Source organism: Schistocerca piceifrons, chromosome X (assembly GCF_021461385.2).
Source record: "Schistocerca piceifrons isolate TAMUIC-IGC-003096 chromosome X, iqSchPice1.1, whole genome shotgun sequence".
Lineage (NCBI taxonomy): Eukaryota > Metazoa > Arthropoda > Insecta > Orthoptera > Acrididae > Schistocerca > Schistocerca piceifrons.
The window spans coordinates 2,801,037-2,824,986 of NC_060149.1; the positions used below are offsets into that span (position 1 = coordinate 2,801,037).

The following is a 23,950-nucleotide window of genomic DNA, read 5'->3' on the forward strand; positions in this document are numbered from 1 at the left end:
TACAAAAGAAGCAAATTTTAACATGGCAACAAGGGAATGTAGGTGATACTCGAAATTTGCCACTAATGAGTGTAGGTACTGATGACCCTGCAGTTTGGTCCCTTTACACCCCAAACCAACCAACCAACTGATGAGTGTGTGGTTTTCAGGTTACAGCAAGTTTTAGTTGCTACAAGTATAGTAAAATGAACACATTGAAAAACTTATAAATCTGTACCGCGTGAAATACGTTGTTTGCGAAAATTGACACATGGATATTAGACAAGCAAGAATATGAAAAAAACATATGGTGTACTGAGAGATTGTTAAAACATTACTAGATGTTATTCCAACTGTGGACCAAAGCATTATAAAAACCAACAACATTGCCAAATGAGAGAATACCTCAAAAATATGCAAGTAGACAGCATTTCCTGATGTGAGCAAAAATAGGACATAATGTATTATTAGTAACACAAAACATCTTTTAAGGTGCAGAAGGCAAGCCAGATTGTAAAAAAGTTTCATTACAGATCACTGATGATGCTTTATTTTAACAAAATGAAATGCTGTTGGTGACAAAAATACCCATTTTCTTGTAGTTGCAAAGAAAAATTTAAAATTCTGACAATAATTATGGAAATAATCTCAGAAAGATGTAGGTGCCTTGAAAGATTGGTAAAAGATGGTGGTTGGAGAGGGGGGGGGGGATGAGTAATATAAAGCAATGCTATAGTGAGCACCAATAAAATGTTTCTTGTACTATGTTCATTATTATAGGCTACTACCCATCACTGTGTTACGTCCATTATTTTACAAGTATTATGAATTTCTATACTTAACAAAGCCTCAGAGAGTCAGCGACTGCCACAGTTTTCTTTCTAGCGTGGTTCGTACTTTATCTTGATGATATGAACTACTTTCAAAGTGCAGAAATGTACTGCAGTAAGTAAAATGATTGTAAAATGTCACATCGTGCAAAGTAATTGCAGTGAGACACAGTAGCAACTTCTGAAATGTGTTGCACGTGACCTCTGACCTGTCGTGCATGCACGGCAGACCTGGGTCCATGAATAAATAACTAGAACCCACCAATTTGTTCCCAGACACAAAGGGACCTGGCCTGTGGACAGACCAGAGAGCTTCTCTTCTTGGGACAGTGGTGAAGTGAACTGCAGCACTGTTGTGTTTTTACTGTTTGATCAAGCTCCATCCACGTTTTGTTATTGATGTCCTTTCAAATTCCACAGAAATAGTGTATAGTTCTTTACGAATATATCAGGATAAAGTTCTATTAAAAAATCCTTGATGTCATAATTTGGCAGCTGTAAACATTAAACATTTCTTGCATAAATGAGAACATTCACTTCATTCCCCACAACACCTTAGCCGAAACTGCACCTTGATATATTGACTCTTTCTTGATATATTTAGGATGGCATGTTCTAGCTACTTCACTCTGTATATGGCGAATGGCAACACTTCCTTGTGGTCCTCCCAGAACTAATTTCTTATATGACCATTTATCCTGTTAAGAACAAAGTACTTATTTCTGTTTCCTAGAAAGTCTTCAAGTAAGTCATAAAAAAGGTTTGATATTCTGTATTCTCAAATTACTGTCCACTGGTGGGGAATTGTAACTAATGCCTTCTGGTGGCTGAAGAACACCACATGATACTGGTTCGCACTATTTACTGCCTTCTAGATTTCCTGGACAAACAGAATGAATTATTTTTCTAAAGATAACTGTTTTCAGGATACATACTGAGTCTTGCAGAGGAGATTTTTACTCTCCAAAATATGAGCATAAAATGTTTCATGTTTCTGCTATAGATTGACGTTGGCAATATAGTTTTACAGTTATTCACATCTGACTAGCGACACTACTTGAAAGCATCGGAAGCTGTGCTATAACAAAACTGTTGATTGATGAGATGCTCTTTAAGCAAATGAAAGTATTAATAGATGTTTTTGTTGATTAAGCTTAAGTGTTCCCGAGTATAAATCAAATCAGGAAAAGAATTTGAATGAAGAAGTGAAAGGAAGGAAAGTTATATAAATTATCTTTTGATTAACACTGCTGTTGAAATGTATCGGTGTGTGATGTGATGTACATGTGAATGAGTGATAGAACGCATAATAAAAAGGTCCTGTAAATATAAGTTGCACTATAACATCTTTACATGATATGTATTTTTTTGAAAAAAAAATTGCTGTTTACAGATGAAGTACCAGCCTTGAAAGAGTTCCTTGAACTAGCAAAGACACAGCTTCAGAATGTGAGACATACTTCACGTCCTACATTATCTACATTATTGACTCATGATTTCTTCAGTCATGACTTCATTAGAGTTTATAGTTTTCTTGTGGAATTGCCTGTTAAAACAGAAGAAGAAAAAAAATCTTTCTTCAGGTACTGAAAATATTGCATTCTTTCTTATTTTCTTCCTTTAGAGTAATGAAAATGCTCTCTAATGATGTAACATTATTTTGTTATTGTCTGTGATATAATTATATTGGATGTAAACATTCAGAAATGTTTGTTCTCATAGGTATTAGGAGACATTTAATATTCTTCAGCCATTGTGTCAAAAAAGAAACTGTTCATTGAGTGGCACATCCATCCCACTTAAGCAAGCATTTTGACAAATGGTGACTTTACTTGTAGCACACTTCCAGAATAGTGTTCAACTGTAATTTGGTGACTTCTAACATATGGATTATGAGATGTTGTAGTTCCTGATTTTTGGTATCTTTTAATAGATAAATCATTGCCGTTTATTTATTTGAGGTATTGAAATGGTAGTTGCAGTGTGGCTACTGTGTAATGATTTCCATTTCAAGTATCCCCCTTTCACATAAGTAACACTTTTGAAAATATTGCTGTAACTATAAAAACCTGTCAGTGTAATGTAATGGAACACTTGTGGTTGAAAAATGCTATTTTTCACCCAACTGTATAAAGAATGGGAAGTCGAAGGTTAACGAAGTTGACAATATCATGAGCAGAGGGAATAGTGAGCTGCAAAAGACTGTCTTCTTCATCCTAACCTTCAATTTGCCCATACTTCCAAAGCTCAATTGAGGCTGGATTTATTCGACTGAAGATAAGACACCTTATGTGTCCAATCTGGTGTGATTCTATGGATGCCAAAGATATGGTCACACCACAGTAGGTTGTAATGGCAAGGCAACAGGCAGCACAAGGCCATCATGTTCAGTGACCGACTGTGAAAATTGTGCAGGTGATAGCTCCACTTGGAGCAAGAATTGCCTAATATTTTTTACGAGAAAATAAAATAAAAAAGAGTGATCAAAGTAATTTCATATTGAGGCAGTAAAGAATAAAAGACCTTGCAAGTTCTTGTTTCATGGCTCCTTACACTAAAACTCTGAGAAAAGCTGTGGCAAAAGTCAGTGCATCCATGCAAATGAAGATATTGTACATGTACATGCAAGTGTGCGTATGACAGTGCCCTGGTTAACAAGTCCACAGCAGCTTTTGAACCAGTTCCAGCATAGGTCACTAACAAATTACAGAAACAATGCTCAGTCACAAAGCTGGATTCATATAATAGATCAATCCTTCATAAACAGTCTGCATCACAGTGTTATGTGCTCCACGTTAGTCCCACCTTATGAACTTGTGTATAATGGGGCTCCTGAGAAACTCATACACTAACTCCCCCTGTCATTTTCTCCTCTTCAGAGATTCCAATGCAAATAACTCTCCTTGTGAGTGTTTTCTGATTGGTTGTATAAAAGTAAACAAAAAAGAGAAAAGGATAACCCTGTTGCCTTATGCACATGCAAATTTGTTCAGGGCGCAATGGCTAATCAGTTTTTTTCCATTTTAAGAACATAAATTTTTCACATGTGCCTAGTTCTTCATACAAGAAAGACCTTCCACATAAAGTAATATAAGAAGCAAATTAGTCATTTTTGCAAGAGACTCGGGTATTACGAGCAATTCAAATGCAAATACAGCACCGGAAAAAATATATACTCTAATGTTAAATAAGTGGTTTTCCACTTAACGATTTCTCCCTACCCCTCTAAAGCTTCCCAAAACCCTCAACCCCCCCCCCCCCCCCCATCCCTCCCCCAGCCACCAGTCACACTAGCCAGCTTCCACCCACCTCTTGCTAATTTCCTTATTTTTACTCCAAATTTATGATTATTCCCATCCCTTTCCATGCACGTGTGTGTGTGTGTGTGTGTGTGTGTGTGTGTGTGTGTGTGTGTGTAATAAAAATTATTTAAATAATTTACTGTTTTCAAATGTTTTGTTTTTCAGTTGTCTTGTAGACCAACTACTGACGTTTCCAGAAACTCTTGTCGCAAAACAGCTTAGTGGGTTTATTGTTGGCCCGTCTTGTGTTATTGGATTCAGCAGCACAGGAATGCCTTCTTCCTCACATTTTGCGCCCTAGGAGTGGTAAGTTTGGATTCTGAATTCTATGGATTTATCTGCTTTGATGGATATATAGGAAAGGAACAAATGCCTAATGTTCTTTACTGCCAGCTGTTCATTCAGTTACATTTTTAATTAAGTGCTTAGTTGTACTCCAGTTGCTACTTTTATAGATTTTTCATTCTTCCACAATTTTTTTGCTTTACAGTATATTGTTATCATTTATGTTATGCAGTTGTCACATATTTGTGAAATTTAGGATGAATGACTGTTTGATGCACTGAGATTTAAAGCCTTTTATGTGACTGAAACTTCTATGTTTTCTTTGAGTGGCTATTTTGCTCAAAGCAACATGATGATGTGCTTTTGATATTTTAAATTTTATAGAGGGCTGGTGTTAAATTTTTGTATTTATGTGGTAACAGTACAAGCATACTTTGAGATTTATTGTGAAGAAATCTGTCTCTCGGCTGATTTAAAGCTGTTGTTCATGGACAGGTCAATGATAAAACTGTCCATCACTCTGCAAAAACAATGAGAAAGGAGATAAAGATGGTACAAGACCCTTTTAATTTGGTAGGCTCTTACTTTACAGTGTCAGGCCCAGAGTACTGTGCACAGCTACAGGGTTCCTTTTCCACCGTGTACTGTTTAGTACCATATGTTGCCAAATACCTTCTATGATGATTTGCGACAAGTCCTCATGGACTCTATCTCTTCACCTTTTCTGTGGTTTTCCTAGTGGTCTTCTTCAACAGGGATTTCAAAGGCCATAAGTGTTTGTCCATCCGAGTGGCATGTCCTACCCATACAAGCCGCTTGCTTCTTATCAAGCCCTACAGTGTTTGGTCCATTGTAAATTTCATCCAGCTCACAGTTATGCCAGTTCCTTTCTCCAGTGATTGTATCTTGTATCCTTAACACTTTTTGCTCAGAAATGAAAAGATTAAAATCTTTTTTCAGACACTGCAAGTTTCGCAACCATACAGCCCTTCGGGTTGATCATTGTTTTGTTCAACTGGAGTTCGAAATTCCTTGAGAGACTGTACAATTCAAAAAGCTGACCCAGACTGATGTATGATCGGTTTGTGGCTTCAATCCTCACTTTGATTTATGCCTCACATGATGCGGCTCCTGTAAAGATTAAACCCCCCCCCCCCCCAGATATTTAAAATTATGAACCCTTTTCTATGGTCACGTTCAGACTACCAGACGCTGCTTGGACTTCGATTCATTCACAAGGAGACTGAATCTGTTCCCTACCGCCTCCACGCTGTCGCTCATCTGCATCAGTTCTTCCATAGATCTGCACGTCAGGGCCAAATTATCAACAAATGCAAGATGTGCGATTTTCCTCACTCTCTCCCTCAATCCCTTGGACGTTATTAAAGAAATCTTCCGTCATTATCTTTTCTAGCACCAGTTGAACAATGTCAGTGACACGCGATCTCCTTGTCTCAACCCAGCGTTTACGTCAAATCTCTTCATGACTAGGTTCTCAAGCTTCACTTCAACTTTTGAATCAGAGACAAACTATGGGTAAAAGTTTCTTAGGTATTCCAAACTTAGTTAGGCAATCCATCAGGCTCTCCCGGTGGATGCAATCATATGCCATCTTAAAATCTGTGATGAGCACGTACAGATCTTTGCAATATTCCCACATATTTTTAGTGAGTTGTCATAGCTTTATAGCTTACAGATGTTGTCGACAGTCAAAAAGCCCTTTCTGAAAAACCCCTTATATTCAGTGATAACTTCTTCTGCAAACGGCTGGATTCTATCTAGTATATGGTTTGACAAGATCTTATAATAAACACTCAGGAAGGCAATTTATCTGTAGTTCGTGCAGTCCAATTTGTCACCTTTCTTGTGTTTAGGCAGATGACCACTGTTTTCCAGTCTTCTGGGATCCCCTACAAAATCCAGATCCTCTAGATAAGTCAGTGAATTTTCTTGTGGGGTCTCTGTCTTCCAGCTTGAATGTCTTCTGCCTGGATTCCATCTTCTGGACTTCTGTTGTTCTTCATTACCTGGTAATTTCTTTAGTATGATAGCAGAATAAAACTTTGAAGGAAATGGTGATCATGTGTTTGGGAGATAAGGGAATTGGAAACAGATACTACTCTTCTGTGATACTTGTTAATGATCTACATTTACATCTACATCTACATCGATACTTCACAAGCCACTATACAGTGCATGGCGGAGGGTACCCTGTACCACTATTTGTCACCTCCTTTCCTGTTCCACTCGCAAATACAGCGAGGGAAAAACAACGGTCTGTACGCCTCCGTATGAGGCCTAATTTCTCATATATTATCTTCGCTGTCCTTATGCACAGTGTATGTTGGTGGCAGTAGATTCGTTTGCTAGTCAGCTTCAAATGTCTGTTCTCTAAATTTTCTCAATGGTGTTTCTTGAAAGAAACATCATCTTCCCTCCAGGGATTCTCCATTTGAGTTCCCGAAGTATCTCCGCAACACTTACGTGTTGTTCGATACCTACCAGTAACAAGTTGGCAACCTGCCTCTGAATTGCTTTGATATCTTCCATCAATCTGACCTGGTACGGATCCCAAACACTTTAACCGTACACAAAAATTAGGTCTGTGGTCTCCTTTACAGGTGGACCACTCTTTCCCTAAAATTCTCCCAATAAACCAAAGTTGACCATTCACCTTCCCTACGGCAGTTCCCACATGCTTGTTCCACCTCATATCGCTTTGCCAGTGTTACGCTCGGATATTTTAAATGATTTGACTGTGTCAAGCAGGAAACTAGTAATACTGTATGTGAACATTACATGTTTGATCTTTATACTCATCTGCATTAACTTACATTTTTCCACATTTAAGGCTAGCTGTCATTCATCACACCAGTGGGAAATTTTGTCTTGTGTCTTCCTACAGTCACTCAACTTCGACACCTTATTGTATGGCACGGCACCATCAGCAAACAACTGCAGATTGCTGTCCACCTTGTCTGCCAAATCATTTAGGCATATAGAGACAACTGCAGTTCTATCACACTTCCATGGGCCACTCCTGACGATACCCTTTTCTCTGATGAACACTCACCATCAAAGACAACATACTGGGTTCTATTATTTAAGAAGTCTTCATGCTACTCGCGTATCTGTAAACTTATTCCGTATGCTTGTACCTTTGTTAACAGCCTGCAATGGGGCACCGTGTTGAATGCTTTCCAGAAATTTAGAAGTATGGAATCTAATTACTTGCTGGACCAGAATTATAGAATGGTAGAAAGAATGCTTTGAGCAACTTTTAAACTGTAAAATTTCTGGAGGAAGTTTGTGGCTGAGAGTATCAGTATCATTAGTCGCCCTCATATTTAACACACGCATGTTCCTTGGAAAGAAAAAATTGCTTGATGCTGTAGTCTACCATATGGGCCCAATCTTCTGTGATATTACCCTCATTGTCATTGCATGATGCATATGAGGTTGATAGTAATGTATTCCTTGGCTCCTCTTAATATGTGAGTTCTTAGAGTCTGAGAACACAACCTCGATGTTTTAGTGTCTCCCACTAGAGTTTGTGGAGCATATGTGTAAAAATTTGCTTTAGCTAAACACACTTGTAACAAATCAAGCTACTCTCATTTTTAATGTTCTCCAGCTTTAGTCATGTTCGATAAAGATCTTGCTCAGGGGAATAATACAAGTAAACATATTCAAGAAAGGTTTCAATCAACTATAATGGTTTATTGGCTTAGTTGATTGCTAAATTCCTTTGTTCAATTCATCTAGAGTGGCTATGGCACTATCACTTACATATGCAACTTTTCAGATTAACTATTACACATCAAACAATTAGGGTAATTTTGCTTGTTGATGTTACAAATGATGATGATGATGACGATGATGATAACAACAATAACAACAACACAGATTGAAGTAAGGAAAGTGAGGGGAATAAGACAATAAACTGGGCAGAAAATTAGAAAGCAGCAGGAGAGGAGCAGCTATTGTCAGTAACAATTTGAAGAGGAGAGGGAAGTTTCAAAAGAGAGCATTAAAATGAATAGCAGAATATTGAGAGAAAGAAAAATAACAACAGTAAATAGTGGCTATTCACAAAGAAAACACTTCAGTGAACCACAACTACTTCAGCCATACTTTGTTAGTAAGTGTGACTCTTTAAGACATGGCCAATTATACGCTTACAGGGACAAACTACGACCTCCTGAGAACAGTGTGTGTGTGTGTGTGTGTGTGTGTGTGTGTGTGTGTGTGTGTGTGTGTGTGTGTATAAACTGAATGTACATTTACAATTACTTCAATTTGGGAATAAGTGTTAGGCATATAATAAAGTAACCAATAGTTTTTATCAGTGTATGCTTTTTGTGGTCTGCATTAACTTCAGTCGCAGTGAAGATGAGAAACTGTGATGGTTTTAGTACTGATTTTTATGCCACTTTTAAATGCATTTACAGTACTAGTAAGTGTTCTTTCATGCCCAATGAAGCTCATGAACCAACATAATAAATTTACCAAATTAACACATATTTTATATACTTCATTTCTGGCCTGGCTTATACCATAAATTTGGATTAAGTTGGTAAACATGAGAAGGTGTAGCTCTTGTGTAAGATTGGAGGAAGCATGGTGAAGTGGCTAAGGAACACAGCAAGAAAATGGATATGAAGAAACAACAGTACCTGCAGATGGCCAGAAACCCATTGGACAACTAAAAACAAGGGTACTTTATGAAGTAATGAGCAATCTAATAGTTTCATTACTAGAAAACATGGATGCAAAGTAACAGCACAAGATAAAGTGAAATCTTAAATTCCGGTTGGCATTTATGTCGAAAGGATATGCTGGATGCCAGTGGTGACATGTCTAACTAGAAAGTCGTGGATTCTGAGTGAAGGGAAGGATCAGAAACATCACTTTCCTCACTAGCTGCAGTGGCAGAATACTTCAGGTATAGTATGAAGCAGGATGTGAGTAAACTTCTTGACCATGCTATCATAATGGTGGAGATTTCAACTTAACAGTTGTAAAATGAGAGCTTGATGCAGTTAGATTTGATGGACTTTCTGTTCCAAAAGATCCATAGTGAGGAGATCATACAGGATGCAGAGTATGTCAGAAAATGAGAACACACAAAAAACATTTGCAAAGAAAAAAAAGGATATGCTAATGTACCTCCCACAGGTCCCAAATGAAATTTTCCTGATGGATATGGAATAAGTCAAAAAATCTTTTAAGTGTTTTCATTTAAAAGGTGGTAACAAACTTGTCACAAAACCTGTAAATGTCCAACAGATTGAGGTGCATATGATAATTCTTAGGCTGTTGTAGTTGCACTACAAAATTACTTTACAATACTTAGTTATATTAACTACATTACTGCTCTGAATTGGTATAGAAGTGAGGCCATACATAATGCTTGTGTTGTTTGATATTTTTAAGGGAAAATTGTATGTCAGATTGTATAAAATTGGACATTTTCTGTTTCTTATTCCATATGTACTTTAGACTGTGCTGAACAGTTTGGTATATCAGACTCTAAAAAGAGACAACTTTTAAGTCCTTCAAATAATAGTTTAAATGTGACACACTATAGATAATTTTCGGCATCTCGTATACAGTGCCAGAGTTGAAGAGTCATATCTTGGGAACCCAACAGTCTAGAAGCCTGTGAATTGCCTGTTTTGTTACCACTGCTACATCACAGAGGTTGCCATTACAAATAAACAAATCAGACCTTTGTTTCTGGCATTAGTTTGTACAAAAATAGTGTGCTAGCCAGCAATTTCTGTAATGTAATTGCATATATTGTTCTTTTATACATAAGTAAAATGACTGACTGTAAAAGTATGTTTAACAAAGTCAAGATTGGGGTTGACAGGTACGTCACATACGAATTTGTGTCTTAAGTTTTCGAAAAAAATGTATGCAGACAGTGAAGGAAGTGTAAATAACCAGATTATTGTGTCTGAAGCGACCGCACCCTCTAGTGTAGTGTAGACAAGCTGAATTTTCTGGTAATCTTTGGCAGCAGTGATGCTATCAAACATATATTCAAAGATTTGGTAAATGCAGAGCTACTAAAGAAATGTTTACATAAGACCCAGAATCTGAATGAATCCTTCAATAATGTTGTGTGGTGCCATGTGCCTAAAAATGTTTCTGTTGGCCTCATGACTCTCTAGTTAGCAGTGTCTGATGATGTAGTAACTTTTAAAGGTGGAAACTACAAAAGACTGAAGGTCCTGGAAAAGGTAGGTGTGCGATTAGGGCAAAACACAGCAAGAGCTCTGTGAGAACTGTTTCTGCTTCATGTAGGCCAAGCAAAATTTGCTGCTCAGCAAATGATAAAAGAAAAAAAAACCATTGAGGAGTTGTGACACTTACAAGGACACAGATAATGGGCCAGGACAATTCTGGTGCCTGAAAGAGTCACAACTTTAAATCTATATAAAAGTTTGTGATTAAAAGAAATTTTGAACCTCAATATCTCAAAACTGTTTGTGGAGAAACATGAAATTTTCACAGCATTCCAAGAATAAGATTCAACATACATGGAACTAGAAAAATAAAAGGTCCTATGTTGTTTAGTTCTTATGTTCTTTCATTTACAAAATTCTGCCAGAAAAATTAAGAGTTGGAGAAAACATAACACACCTAATAATTCTATTTCTTCAATAATTCTAGATCAGCATATCCACCAAAGTACATTCCTTAATTATGGAAAATTGGAAGCTGGTGTCTTAAAAATAATGGTTCACAAATTTTGATAATTTAACATTGTGTGTCCTATTTTGCCAATCTCACCCTAATAACATATATGCATCAGCCTGTCCTACTAAGAAATTCAACAGTGAAGTAGCAGGAGTTTGCCACCAATAAATCTGTTAGGATCCTCTTCAACCGAAATTTATTAATAGTTAAACTTTATTTGATGGCAAGTTATTGACAATGTGTGTTCCTGAATAATTGACACCTTTCTGGATCAAAGTAAGTGACTTTAAATCTTGAAGATTATTCTGATTTCATTCTATGAACTAAGCTGTTGGTTTTAAAAAGAGATGTACCGTATTTACCAGAGTATACAATGATACCTCCCTTTTTTCGGGTTCATTAAATTTTATTTTTAATGTATTCTTACTAATCAAAATTACAAACTGGTTTTTGTTTGTATTAAGTTTCTGTAAAAAGATAAAATTAAACATATTATAAACTGGTGCCATTTATTTACTTTCAACATTTTAATAATACAAGGAGATATAAAATACATTAAAATACATGGTTTTACCTCAATTTTTATCTTCTTTTCTTGTCTGCCTACTGTGGTATTGAAATTTATAATAATAATAATAATAATAATAATCACCACTGGTTGGGCTGTAATAATTATCCATTATTGACTGCTACAGTTTACAGTTCTTACAATATGAGTGAACTGATTGACAACAATGTTTTCTTCCCTGCTCCCTATACCTGATTTGGCAGAAATTGTAAACTTCAGATTAACACATTAGCCAGTCTTCAAAATCAACGGTGCTGTAGAGCAATGACCGCTTTAGTGCCATTGTTGAAGCTCATGCGCCATTTGTTTCAAGTATTCTGTGCAAATGTATTGTTGGTAGCATTAATTTGTCTCCTGGGCTAAAGTCTTGGTTGTATTCACCACTATTCACATTGGTGTGTCTAATGCTCACAGGTTGACCACACGTCAGCTGCACGTAGCAAATGGGATGTTGTGACCGAACCTGCTGATTCCACGTGTGACAGATTTGTAGTATTAAATAATTCTCGTACGAAACCATGCAGAATCATACTGTCTTTATGAAACATAGTTGGGAGAGGGGGGGGGGGGGGAGGGGGGAGAACTGTTAACTACATACGTTTTTCCTTATGTCTTTCTTTCTACTAATTTTGTTTAAATAAATACATTTTCAGTACACATAATAACATTAGCTGTTTGCTGCTGAGTGAAAGTCCCGCGCTAGCCGCCCGGACGAAAGCAAAAGCCCTTTGGAAGCGGGTAGCGGCCGCCTCTCCTCTGGTGCCTAGTGAACACTGGCACAAAAAATCTTAACGATGTCTCCTCGACCACGTTCCGCTGCTTTTCTCAAGACACAATACAGCCATTCACTCACTCCCGCTAATGTAAACTTTACACTGAAAAATGTTACTGCAAATATTGTTATTCAACTTTCTAAGTTAAACAAAACCTATGACCGGTGTAACCCAATGGACTTTACACTGCAAGGCGATCATTTAATGTGGGCTTCTACCCAAAGCACAATGTGCGTGAAGGGGCTTGATGCGCAGATTCGGTGGGGCACACAGAATTGTACAATGTCTGACCTACGTGCTATCAGGATCCATCCACAGTAGCACACCACAGTAGACTTGAAACCTTACCTTAGTTTGGCCCACTGTAAGAAAAACTATTCCCAAAATTTTATTTTTGGTCGCCAGCTCTGAAGGAGCAATTTTGAAATCTTTAAACGTGTTTCTTTTAATTACTTTTAGTGGTGACAGTGCCTTTCAATGGCTGTAACATGAATTTACTTTGAAACAACATGGAAGCCAACTGGGACTGGCCAAGTGGCAGCCATCTTTACTTTTGAAAAACTTGTTATGTAAATCATGAATTAGCTAGCAAGGCAAATTTAAATTTGTAGCAAAATTAATGTTATTCAGTGGAATGTAGTTTATTTCTCTGAACAAAGTGACGACATTTAAAGATGGTGTTATAAACCAAAGCAATTTCTTAAATTGAATGTCTCCCTCTTTCTACTATGAAGCAGTTCGTAATAATAATAAATTTACTTATTGTACCTTTTACTCAATTATTAAACAAACAAACAATTTAACTTTCAAACCATCATTACACAAGAAACATGACCAGGAAACATGACTGGTGATGGCTTGGGGCTGAAATTTTCAGAGAATAAGTTTGCACAACTTCTATTTTTTCGTTTCAAAGTAAGTTGACTGTAACCCCTCACATGTTCTGACATCAAACAAACAAGTCTACAAAATTAGTGCTTGCCTTGAGTTGCGTGCTGGAGGGCTCATAGTACTGTTGGTACAACAATTTTGGTTGGCTCTTCACATCCCCAGTGATGGACTTCCTTATTGATAGCCACATCACAAGTAGCAGCCATCTTTACTCATCAGAGCGTTGGCTGCATTCCATCATAAAATTATTCGGATTACCTTGCTTTCCGAATTGATACACATTGGAGACGACTTTGGGGCACAAAAGCCGCTGCCATCCGAATATTTGGTTGCACTTTTTTCACAACTTTAGCACCATATAAGCCTCACTTCAGCGGACCTATCACAGCCCGATACGGTGTGAAGGCTCCCACACAACTGCCTTTCTTTCCACTGTATTTTCCCTTGGCGCTCCTCTCACCAAGGTCACCAAAACTGGTCATGTAAAACCCTTTGTACTTTCCCTCATCTTATCCTGTACATTTGTTTAACATAGTAACCATGAAAATTTGACCTGAGGGGGTTACAGTCATTACAATTGTTTCATTGAATGACAATAAAATTTTCCTTATCGTTAATTAACAATTGGGTATGAAGTATTACTTTTATGTCAAAGATCTTTGCATACAAACATAACACTTTTACACATTCATTTGTTGACTTCTTTTGCATCTCTCTGTAACACCTAATATCGATCTTTCAGCATACCAATACCCAAAACCAAAGTTTAAAAAATATTAAAAAAATTTATTTAATTTTTAATGGTGGCATCACAATGTGATAATGTAGCAACATTCTTTAAAATTAGTCTGCATGTGATCTTAATTGCTAAAGCTTCATCTGTAAAGTTGATAACCGTGTATTAATCCATTACACAATATAATAATGTTGATCTCAACAGCAATAGGTGAACCTGTGAATGTAAGATAACTCTGCATTTTTCAAAAGATGAATTTTGGTTAAAAAAAACCCTCGTCTTACAGTCTGTTAAATATGCTATTTTTAATGATAAATTTCATTATGGAATAAATACATCGAGGAGCAGTAGTTGGTATCCACAGATCCTTAAACGAGGCCTCTGCAGGACATTCTTGAGTTTACATCACAAGTAATTTGTTTTATAAGTTTTTGGTCTATGGAAACTTTAGCTGGCTTGATGAGTTATTGCAAAAAATATACTGTATGAAATATGGGGCAAAAGTAAGCAAAGTAGACTAGCTTTTTTATTTTTATACCACCCATTTCTGACAACACATTGCACGTAGAGATTAAGTAAGGTGCTTTAGCAATTCTTTGGTGTGCTCCTCACAGCAGAATTTATCAGCAATCTGTAATCCCAAGAATTTAAGTGTCAAATTCTTCTGTCTGCTTGTCATATTTTAGACATATACAAGGGGGACCTCTGGAAAGTTCTGAACTGCATATAGTGTGTTTTTCAAAGTTTAGTTACATATAATTGGTGAGGAAACATTTATTACTGGCCATGAAAATTTCATCAGCTGATCTTTGTAAGACTATATTTGATTCGCTATTTGTTGCCATGTTTGTATCATCTGAAAAACCAAACAAACTTGGCATCTGGTAATGTTACTGATGGAAGGTCATCGATAAACACAATAAAAAGTAAGGGCCGTGAGATGGAACCTTGTAAAACTCAGCATTTAATTAGTTCCCTGTTGGATGATTCTTGGAAGGTTAATGCACATCTCTTTCCTATGGACACCCTTTGTTTTCTGTCAGAGCTCCACAATTTGAACTATTTTGCAGATTTTCCTGTGGCTCCACAATATTGTAATCTACTTTAAAAAAAATTGTGATTTACACAGTCAAATGTCTCGGACACAGTAGCCTCTAATTTGTCGTCTAATGAATTAAGTACATTCTCACTATACTTGTAGATAGCCTTCGTAATATTTGAACCCTTTAGAAATCCAAATTGTGGCATGGTGAATATATTACACTGTGCAGCCACATTAATGTGACCATTGCCTATGTTCAGTGACAATGTGCAGTAAGCACTCACAGATAGCAGGTGGCAAAATAAGCAGTGGAGGGTGTATTAAGTGTCTCGGGGATGTGGAAAACGTTGCAGTTGTTGTTGTCGTGCAGGAACGGGACGATTTACCTGGCATCCTTGAGGGCACGGTCGTCGGCTTTCTGTCCGAGGGTGGAAACATTTCCAAAAGTTTGTCAACTGTTCACGTGCCACCACGGTTAATGTATACTGTAAATGGCAAAATGGTGCTATCCGAAACCAATGCCGAGGTAATTGTGGTGCACCATGAGCCACAGATGACATGTGAACGACGGTTGTGGAGATGTGGCAAATAGATACGCAACTGTGGAGCAACTGACCACCCAGATGAACCGGGGCACTAACCGACAGTGTCTCCCGTACGACTGTTCAGCGAGCATTGCTGCGTACGGTCCTTCACAGTAGGCACCCGGTTCGTGCACTCGTGCTGACTGTTGTAGAGGGAACATCGGATCGACATAATTATGGCTCTATTGTTGGCAACCGTGTCCACCCCTACGTGCAGGTTGTTTTTCTTCAGCTCAATGGAATGTACCAGCAGGACACTACAACGTATCCCACAGCTCGCAGTGTATGTGCTCGGTTTACAGAGTACCGGGATGGGTTTACTGTATTTCCCTGGCCACCAAACTCCCGGATTTAAATCCAGTCAAGAATCTGTGGGACCACAGCAGTTGGGCTGTTTGCGCCGTGGATCCTTAGCTGAGAAACGTAGTGTGGCTGGCTGTGGCACTGGAGTCAGCAGGGGCTCCATATCCCTGTCAGTACTTTCCAGAACCTAGTGTGGCTGGCTGTGGCACTGGAGTCAGCACGGCTCCATATCCCTGTCAGTACCTTCCAGAACCTCAGTTACTCTCTCCCTGCATGTCTTGCAGTAGTCTGCATCGCAAAAGGTGATTGTTCAGGCTTTTGACAGATGGTCACATTAATGTGACTGGACATTGTATTTGTTGTCATGTTTATGAGGCCAGTTGTAATATTGCCTTTTCTAAAATTTTTGAGAATGCTGGAAAAAATGAAATTGAAGGGAAATCTAAAGGTATTTCTTCATCTTCTTTCTTAAACAAAGGCTTAACTTCAGCATGTTTAAACTATTCAGGAAATGATCCACTGATAAATTACTAGCTACACAAATAACATAATATATTATGAAACTCAGCAGCACACTCTTTAAGTAATTTTGTTGAAATTTTGTCATAATGAGAAACATTTTTAATTTTTGTTTTGTTTTTTGTTTTAAAGATTTTATGGTGGGCATTACTTCTACTGGTGTAGTGACGGTCATATTCATATTACTGAAGCTACTTGCTATGACTGGTATCATATATTCCATGGCAAATTCAGAGCAGTTCTCTCCAGTAGAGAACAGTTCCCAAGCAATTCCAAAACAGCTCTGGCTAAAGTCGTTTGCATAAAATGCAGTAGATCCAATTCATAGAAATACTGTTCTAGATGAGACACCATTTGTTGTTGCAAAATTCTGGAACATGTTCTGAATTCAAACAAAATGTCCTCCTTGGAACTGAATTTCTTTCTCCGTAGAAAGAAATATTGACTTCAAAACCACGACTATTGTGTAACTTGACTTGCACTTTCTACACACAATATCTTAAGAACAATGGGTACAGGTTTCCTGGTGGAGTTGGGGGCTTCCAGATTTGCACAAATCTGTTGTTACAGTACCACACCAACAGTTACTTAAGAAAATACATTTGTATGCAGTATCTAATCAGACCTGCAACTGGACTGAAAATTGAAAGGCAGAGTACAGCTTGCCCCCTTTCTCACTTGATATCCTGGGAACCATGGATGAAAGGTAACAGGCAAATTGCATGTTTGTAGATTTCCTGGAAATGTTTGACACGGTGCCTTACTGCAATCTGTTAACAAAGGTTTGAGCATATGGAATAGGTTTCCAGAGATGTGAATGACTCAACAGTGCCTTTAAGTAATAAAATCAAGTAAATTGTACTCGACAGCAAGTGTTCATCAGTCACAAGGGTATTGCCAGGATTGGCCCAGGGAAGTGTGATGAGATCCCTCTTGTTCTCTACACATGTAAATAATCTGACACATTAGGTGAGCAGGAAAGTATTGTCATTGTGTGACCGTGAGAAGACTTGGACGGAATTTCTGTATGGTGCCACGAATGGCAGCTTGCCCTTAATACAGAGATGTATAAGTTTGGTGGGTAGACCACATAACGAATGAGGAGGTATTGAATAGAATTGTGGAGAAGAGAAATTTGTGGCACAACTTGACTAGATGAAGGGATCAGTTGGTAGGACATGTTCTGAGGCATCAAGGGATCACCAATTTAGTATTGGAGGGCAGCATGGAGGGTAAAAATCGTAGAGGGAGACCACGAGATTTCTTCTTCTTCCGTATCCGGATGCACCAATTTTATCTTCCCTTCCCAGTAATTAGCAACGTAGTTTGCTTTGTCATTGACTTTCAAAATATCATCTTTAGTGCATGTTATAGATATATCTGGTCAAATCAGTAGGTGGTCCAAGTCCTGTATTGCTCCGCATTCACACCTATCGTTATCACTGTAACCCCATTTAAATAGGTTTGATTTGCACCCAGTTACTCCAGTGTGCAGCCGGTTTAATGACCTCCAAGTTGTAAAAGGTAGTAGAAATCCTGCAGATCCCTCCTCAAGTAGTTCCATTGTGGAGTGTGGCACCATTTCTTCCCAAAGAGATAGCCGCCTTGCGACGGGCTTGGTGGCGAGCTCTTCAGTAGTTTCAATGAAACTCCTGCGGGATCTCAGCCGGACACGTTGTTTTCGGTGCATATGCATCGGGTGTCGAGGATCATTCTTTTGTTTTGATCTTTCGATCTCGGCGGCTACTTGTGTGCGGATAGTGGGTGGTGCTATGCCTATGACGGGATAAATGATGTCTGTGGGAGTTGGTTTGAGGCATCCTGTGGCAATACATACAGTTTCGTGTACGGCAACGTCAACTTTCTTAGTGTGAGCAGAGTTCCTCCAAACTGGCGCCGCATATTCCGCTGCTGAGATACTCAGCACCAGACCCGTGGTGCGCAAAACATGTGGTTGAGCTCTCCACGATGAACCTGTTAGCTTCCGCAGTATGTTGTTCCTGGCACAGACCTTTTTTTTAGTGTTGTGACAGTGCTACTTAAAAGTAAGTGCTCTGTCCAATGTTACTCCCAGGTATTTTGGGCTGTTTGTATGTTTCAGCTCTTCCCCTTGCCACATGACTCGGAGTTTCCGTTTGGCTTGTTTGTTCCTAAGATGGAAGGCGGATACTTGAGATTTACTAGGGTTTGGTTTGAGATTATTGCCGTCGTAATAGGTAGCAAGTTCTGTTAAGGCTCCTGTGAGATTCTCCTCCACTTGTTCAAAGGTTTTATCCTGTGTGGCCACTGCTGCATCATCAGCATATATGAACATTCGTGTCTGGTGACTGATGGGAAGATCATTGATATAGATGTTAAATAATATTGGAGCCAAGACACTACCCTGTGCAAGTCCATTTTTCTGTGTCCTCCGTCGGCTGTTTTTAGATTGTAAGGTTACATAGTAGCATCTGTTCTGTAGCATGCATTGCACGAACATAGAAAGGGTGTAGTCCTTAGTGACATTATACACTTTCTGGGTAAGCAACTTATGGTTAACTGTGTCATAAGCAGCACTGAGATCCAGGAATGCGACCCCAGTTACTTCTCCTCTCTGATAGCCGTCTTCGATGTACTGTGTGAGATTAAGGATTTGGCCACAGCATGATTTTCCTGGTCGAAATCCAGCTTGTTCGTTAATGAGGGCTTTGTCCACATAATCAGCTATGCGTTTGAGGATCATTCGCTCCAGCACTTTAAATAAATGACAAAGCAGTGAGACAGACCGGAAATTTTTAGCTTCAGCTGGGTCTTTCCCTGGTTTTAGTAACGCAATAACCCGAGCTTTCCTCCACAGTTTAGGAATTTGCATTGTTGTAATACAGTTATTCATTAGCTCTAGGATCCATGCTTGTACTCCCGGTCCAAAATGTTTAATTTGCTCAGATCTCAGATCGTCGAGGCCAGTGGCCTTATTGTTTTTCAAATCGTTGGTGGCATCTTGTAGCTCCTGAATAAAGAACGGGTGAGCTAGGAAGCTAATCTCCTCATTCAATTTTCTTTTAATTTTGCCATTCCTGATCTTCCTTTTAGTTTTTCCGTTCGTGAGTAGTTGGTGAGCTATCTGATCAGGTGTAACTTCACTGTAATTTGGTCGTGGTTCTGTTTGGTCATTGTTGAGACTTTTGACCAGTTTCCATGCCATCCTACTGCTGTGCTTCATGTCCGTCTCTTGTAGGAGGTTACTCCACTTTTCCTTTCTCGCTTCGGAGATACCAGACATCAGTACCTCACCTGCCTGGATCATTTCCTCTGAGAAGGGGTCCTTATTGTACAGTTCTTCATACTTTTTCAGAGCTTCCTTGCTGCTACCATTGAGTCCAGCGATGTACTGGGTGCGGCACCCTCTAGGTATGCGCCGTTGAGAGATTTTCTTAACAAGGTCTATAAAAGTTTCATATGATTGTATCTCTGGTTTAATTTCCAAGATCTCCTTATCAAGGTCCTCTGTGAAAAGTTCCCAATGAGCTTTTTTGAAATTGAAGCGTCTCTTGAAGGGCATTACATCTGATTTGATTACTGCAGTAATGCAGCAGGTTATTGCTCTGTGTTGCGATCTTGGAATTGGGTCCTTGATTTGCTTTACAGTTTGCAGTGATACCTTTTCGGAGACAAAGATGTTATCTGGATTATATCCTCATTTCCATCTACCGCTGTTAAATGATGCAGGCAACTTTGGGTCATGTATCAATTTCAGTTTAGCCTGATCTGCCCAGATCTCCAGCATTTCGCCATCGTCATTTGTCTCTTTATAACCCCATGCGAGACCGTGACAGTTGAAATCTCCTAGTACAACTTTAATGTTTTTTGAATGGAAATTTCCAGGTTCCGTAAATTTGAACTTCGCACTTGGTGGTTTGTACACGGATGTTACAGTACATGAATGTAGCTCAATAGTTAAAATTTCTATATTTTCTTCGTAGGTCAGAGCACAGGAGCATACATCTAAGTTCGGTTTCACAAATGTAGCACTTCCGTACCTTTTGTGTGGTCTCTCAAGAACTAATTTCATGCCCTGTATTTTCGGTCTATGGCTAGTTGGTGCTCTGTGTGTTTCTTGTATCACTAAAACATCACAGTAGTTTCGTTTGCACATGTCAGATAATAAAATTTCTTTATTTACAGATATGCCTTCAATATTGCAGGAAGTTGTCACTAGTGATGGTCTTGATAAGGCCTTTTTTGAGTCTCTTCGGAGAGTTGTTTTGTCCTCTTTGGTTTTGGTGCTCCGGTGTTTGCAGGATTGGCCGACTAGGTCGTTTCCAGGGGACGCCAGATTGCTTGTTGTTCGAGTGGTGAACGCAATCTTCGTGGAGGCTCCTGCAGAGATGAATACACTAAGCAGATGCAGAAGGCTGTAGCTTGCAGTAGGTACTGGTAGATGAAGAAGCTTGCACAGGGTAGAATAGCATAGAGAGCTGCATCAAACCAGTCTCTGGACTGAAGACCACAACAATAACATAAGTTAATGCAGATGAGCAGGGAAAAAACCATCCTCTAATGTTCAAATACAGTGTTAGTGATTTGTGGCTTGGCACAGTCAAGCTGATTAGATGTCTAGTAGCATTTCATAACATTGGAAATGGAATGAACACATAAGGACAGAGTTAGGGAAGGCACCTGGTCGACTTTAGTTTATTGGAAGAATTTTTGGAAAGTATAGCTCATCTATAAAGGAGACTGCATACAGAACACTAGCACAACCAATTCTTGAGTACAACTAGATTGTTTTGGATCCCCACCAGGTTGGATTAAAGGAAGACATCAAAGCAATTCAGAACCTTGTTGCTAGATTTGTTTTCAGTAGGTCTGATCAACACATGAATTACGGAGATGCTTTGTGTGTTCTTCCTTGTAGGGGAAGATGGTGTTCTTTTTACAAATCACTGTTGAGAAATTTTAGATAACCAGCATTTGTATCTGACTGCTGGATGATTCTTCTGCTGCCAGCATCCATTTCATGTATGGACTGCAAAGACAATATCAGAGAGATTAGGGTCCGTATGGAGGCCTATAGACCGTCATTTATCCCTCACTCCATTTGGAAGTGGAACAGAAAAGGAAATGACTGGTAGTGGTAAAAGGTATCCTTCACCATATGCGATATGGTGGGTTGCAGAGTATGGTATGTAGATGTAGATAGAGGGTCTGTAGGTAGTGATAGGAAAAAATTTTTATGTCAAAATTTGGTGTTACATTTTACCAAATTTGGTGTTCCTTTTTGCTACTGTTTTCAAATTCGTTTTTGTTCCAAAGTGAGTGTTATTTTTGCCAAAATTGGGATTATGTTTTTGTGATATTTGTTGCTATTTTTTGCCAAATCAGTGTTTTTCCAGTTTTGGTGCTGTTTTCTTTGTCAGTCCAAAGTTCATTACGTGGGAAATGAACTGTAATTTTAAGATTACCTGTACACACGAATCTCAACCTTGAGGCGATTAGAAGTCAAAATTCAATTTTGACATTCAATAACTATCAATTATGAATATTAGTAAACTGCCATACTCAGCTATATGACATTTTGAGAAGGAAAAATTACAAATTTTGTGATATCTCATAAATTTGGCAAATTTGCATTGTTTTGCAAAAACAACTTACTTTGCATTACCTTTCGTGTTAGAATTTTCAGTAAATTTTCATGTCCCTGTCTATAGGTTATCCTAATAGAGGAAATAGGAGCTCTCCAAAGAAGAATGGAACAAATTGTCACGGGCTAGTTGGACTGGCATGAAAGTGTAACTGCAGTGATGGAAAAATCTTAACTGGCAGGCAGTTAAAGAAAGGCATTTTCTCTCCCAAAAAGTTGCTTTGAAAATTTCAAGAACCAGCTTCTAGGGTTTAACTGTGGTTGCACTTCAGCCTCCTATTAAGTGATCCTATGAAGATACAATTAGACTAACAGCTTGTTTAGAGGCACACAAACTATCATTTTACCTTTTCTCACATAATCCGTAGATTTGTAGAGCACTAAGAGGCGGTTGGGCAGAAATATGGAAACACTACGAGAAATGAATGCTTGAACATAAATGTCACGTCTTCAGTGCCCACTAGTCACCAGATCTCAATATTATTGAGCTCTTGTTGTCTATTTTGGAGAGAAGTGAGCATGATCACTATCCACCTCCATCATCATTACCTGAACATGCCACTATTTTGTGTGAAGAATGGTATAAGATTCCCTCGAACACCATAAAGGACCTGTAGTCATCAAAACTGAGACTACTGGAAGCTGATCTGAAAGCCAACAGTTTTCATGCACCATAATAGACCTGGTAGTGTGTTGTGTTGCGGATATTTCCATATTATTACCTGCCCCTGTATGTAGATGTCATAAGCTTGTAAGACACCATTTAGCACATAAACAGTCTTGGATGTTATCAATTGTCAACAGCAACAAGGTGTTTTTAGTGGATGAAATCTACCCCCACCCCCACTCCCCGTCTGACACACTCTCCTCGCCCCTGTGGTTTTAGTGAATGAAATCTACACACTGACACACTTCCCCCCCCCGCCCCCCCCCCCTGCTGTATCCTCTGCCCCCCCCCCCCCCCGTATCCTCTGCCGCCCCCCCCCCCCCCCCGGTCTCCTCGTCCCCCCTCCCCCCGTCTCCTGCAGCAACTGTTGCTGATGTTTAGTGACTTTTCTATTCAGGTATCTGCAATGTGTTATTTTTACACTGTAGTGTTAATGAAGCAGAATGTTTCTGGGAAATGTTTGATATCGGTGACACTTTCCTGTGAAAGCTATTTTACTCAGTTGTGGTTACCTTTTATTTCACTGAAGTGTTTTTTAAATAGTTTTATATTCTTGGTACACAGTAGAGCTTACCACTCTTTCATGTGTCTTTGTGCAGAGAATGGAGGTAATGGTCTCCTGTCACCAAATATGTACAGACAATATATTGTACCACAGCTAGTACAGATATTCTGTGTGCGTGATGCACAGATTCGGTTGGTTCTGTTGAAGCATTTCAAGCACTACTTTCACATGTTTACTTTGGAACAGTTGAAGAATCAAATACTGCCTGAGGTATGTTCAAGACTCAAATTGCTTCTCTTGCTCATACTTGAATTTATTGGGGTAATTTTCTCTACCTACTTATTTCCTTGCTCCGTGGCCTCAAAACTAGTTTAGCCTTCATATTAATTTATAGCTTTTATTAGTTTTTGAGAAAAGAAGCTATGATACACAATTTGGAGGATTTATTTCATCTGTGTACTTGGTTCACAGTTGTATTTTTGACTAGTGTACCTGCCAGTGCTTCAAAATTGCTAAATATGTACAGAAACTGGATAAGTGTACTAATCTCCTTCTCCACCCTCTTTCTGCCCATCTTGTCTTCCACCCCCCACCCCCCTCTCTCTGCCCATTTCCTCCTCCAGCTATGTCCATTT

General features: G+C 38.7%; 1 protein-coding gene across 1 annotated transcript in view; it reads left to right on the plus strand.

Annotated features, from left to right (window-relative positions):
* The window catches only part of LOC124721923 (protein-associating with the carboxyl-terminal domain of ezrin), a 79,150-nt gene that overhangs the window by 17,640 nt on the left and 37,560 nt on the right, over positions 1–23,950 (plus strand). The window contains 4 exon segments of the mRNA XM_047247076.1: positions 2,203–2,392; positions 4,277–4,334; positions 4,336–4,417; positions 23,410–23,585. Of these exon segments, the coding sequence (XP_047103032.1) occupies positions 2,203–2,392; positions 4,277–4,334; positions 4,336–4,417; positions 23,410–23,585 (506 nt within the window).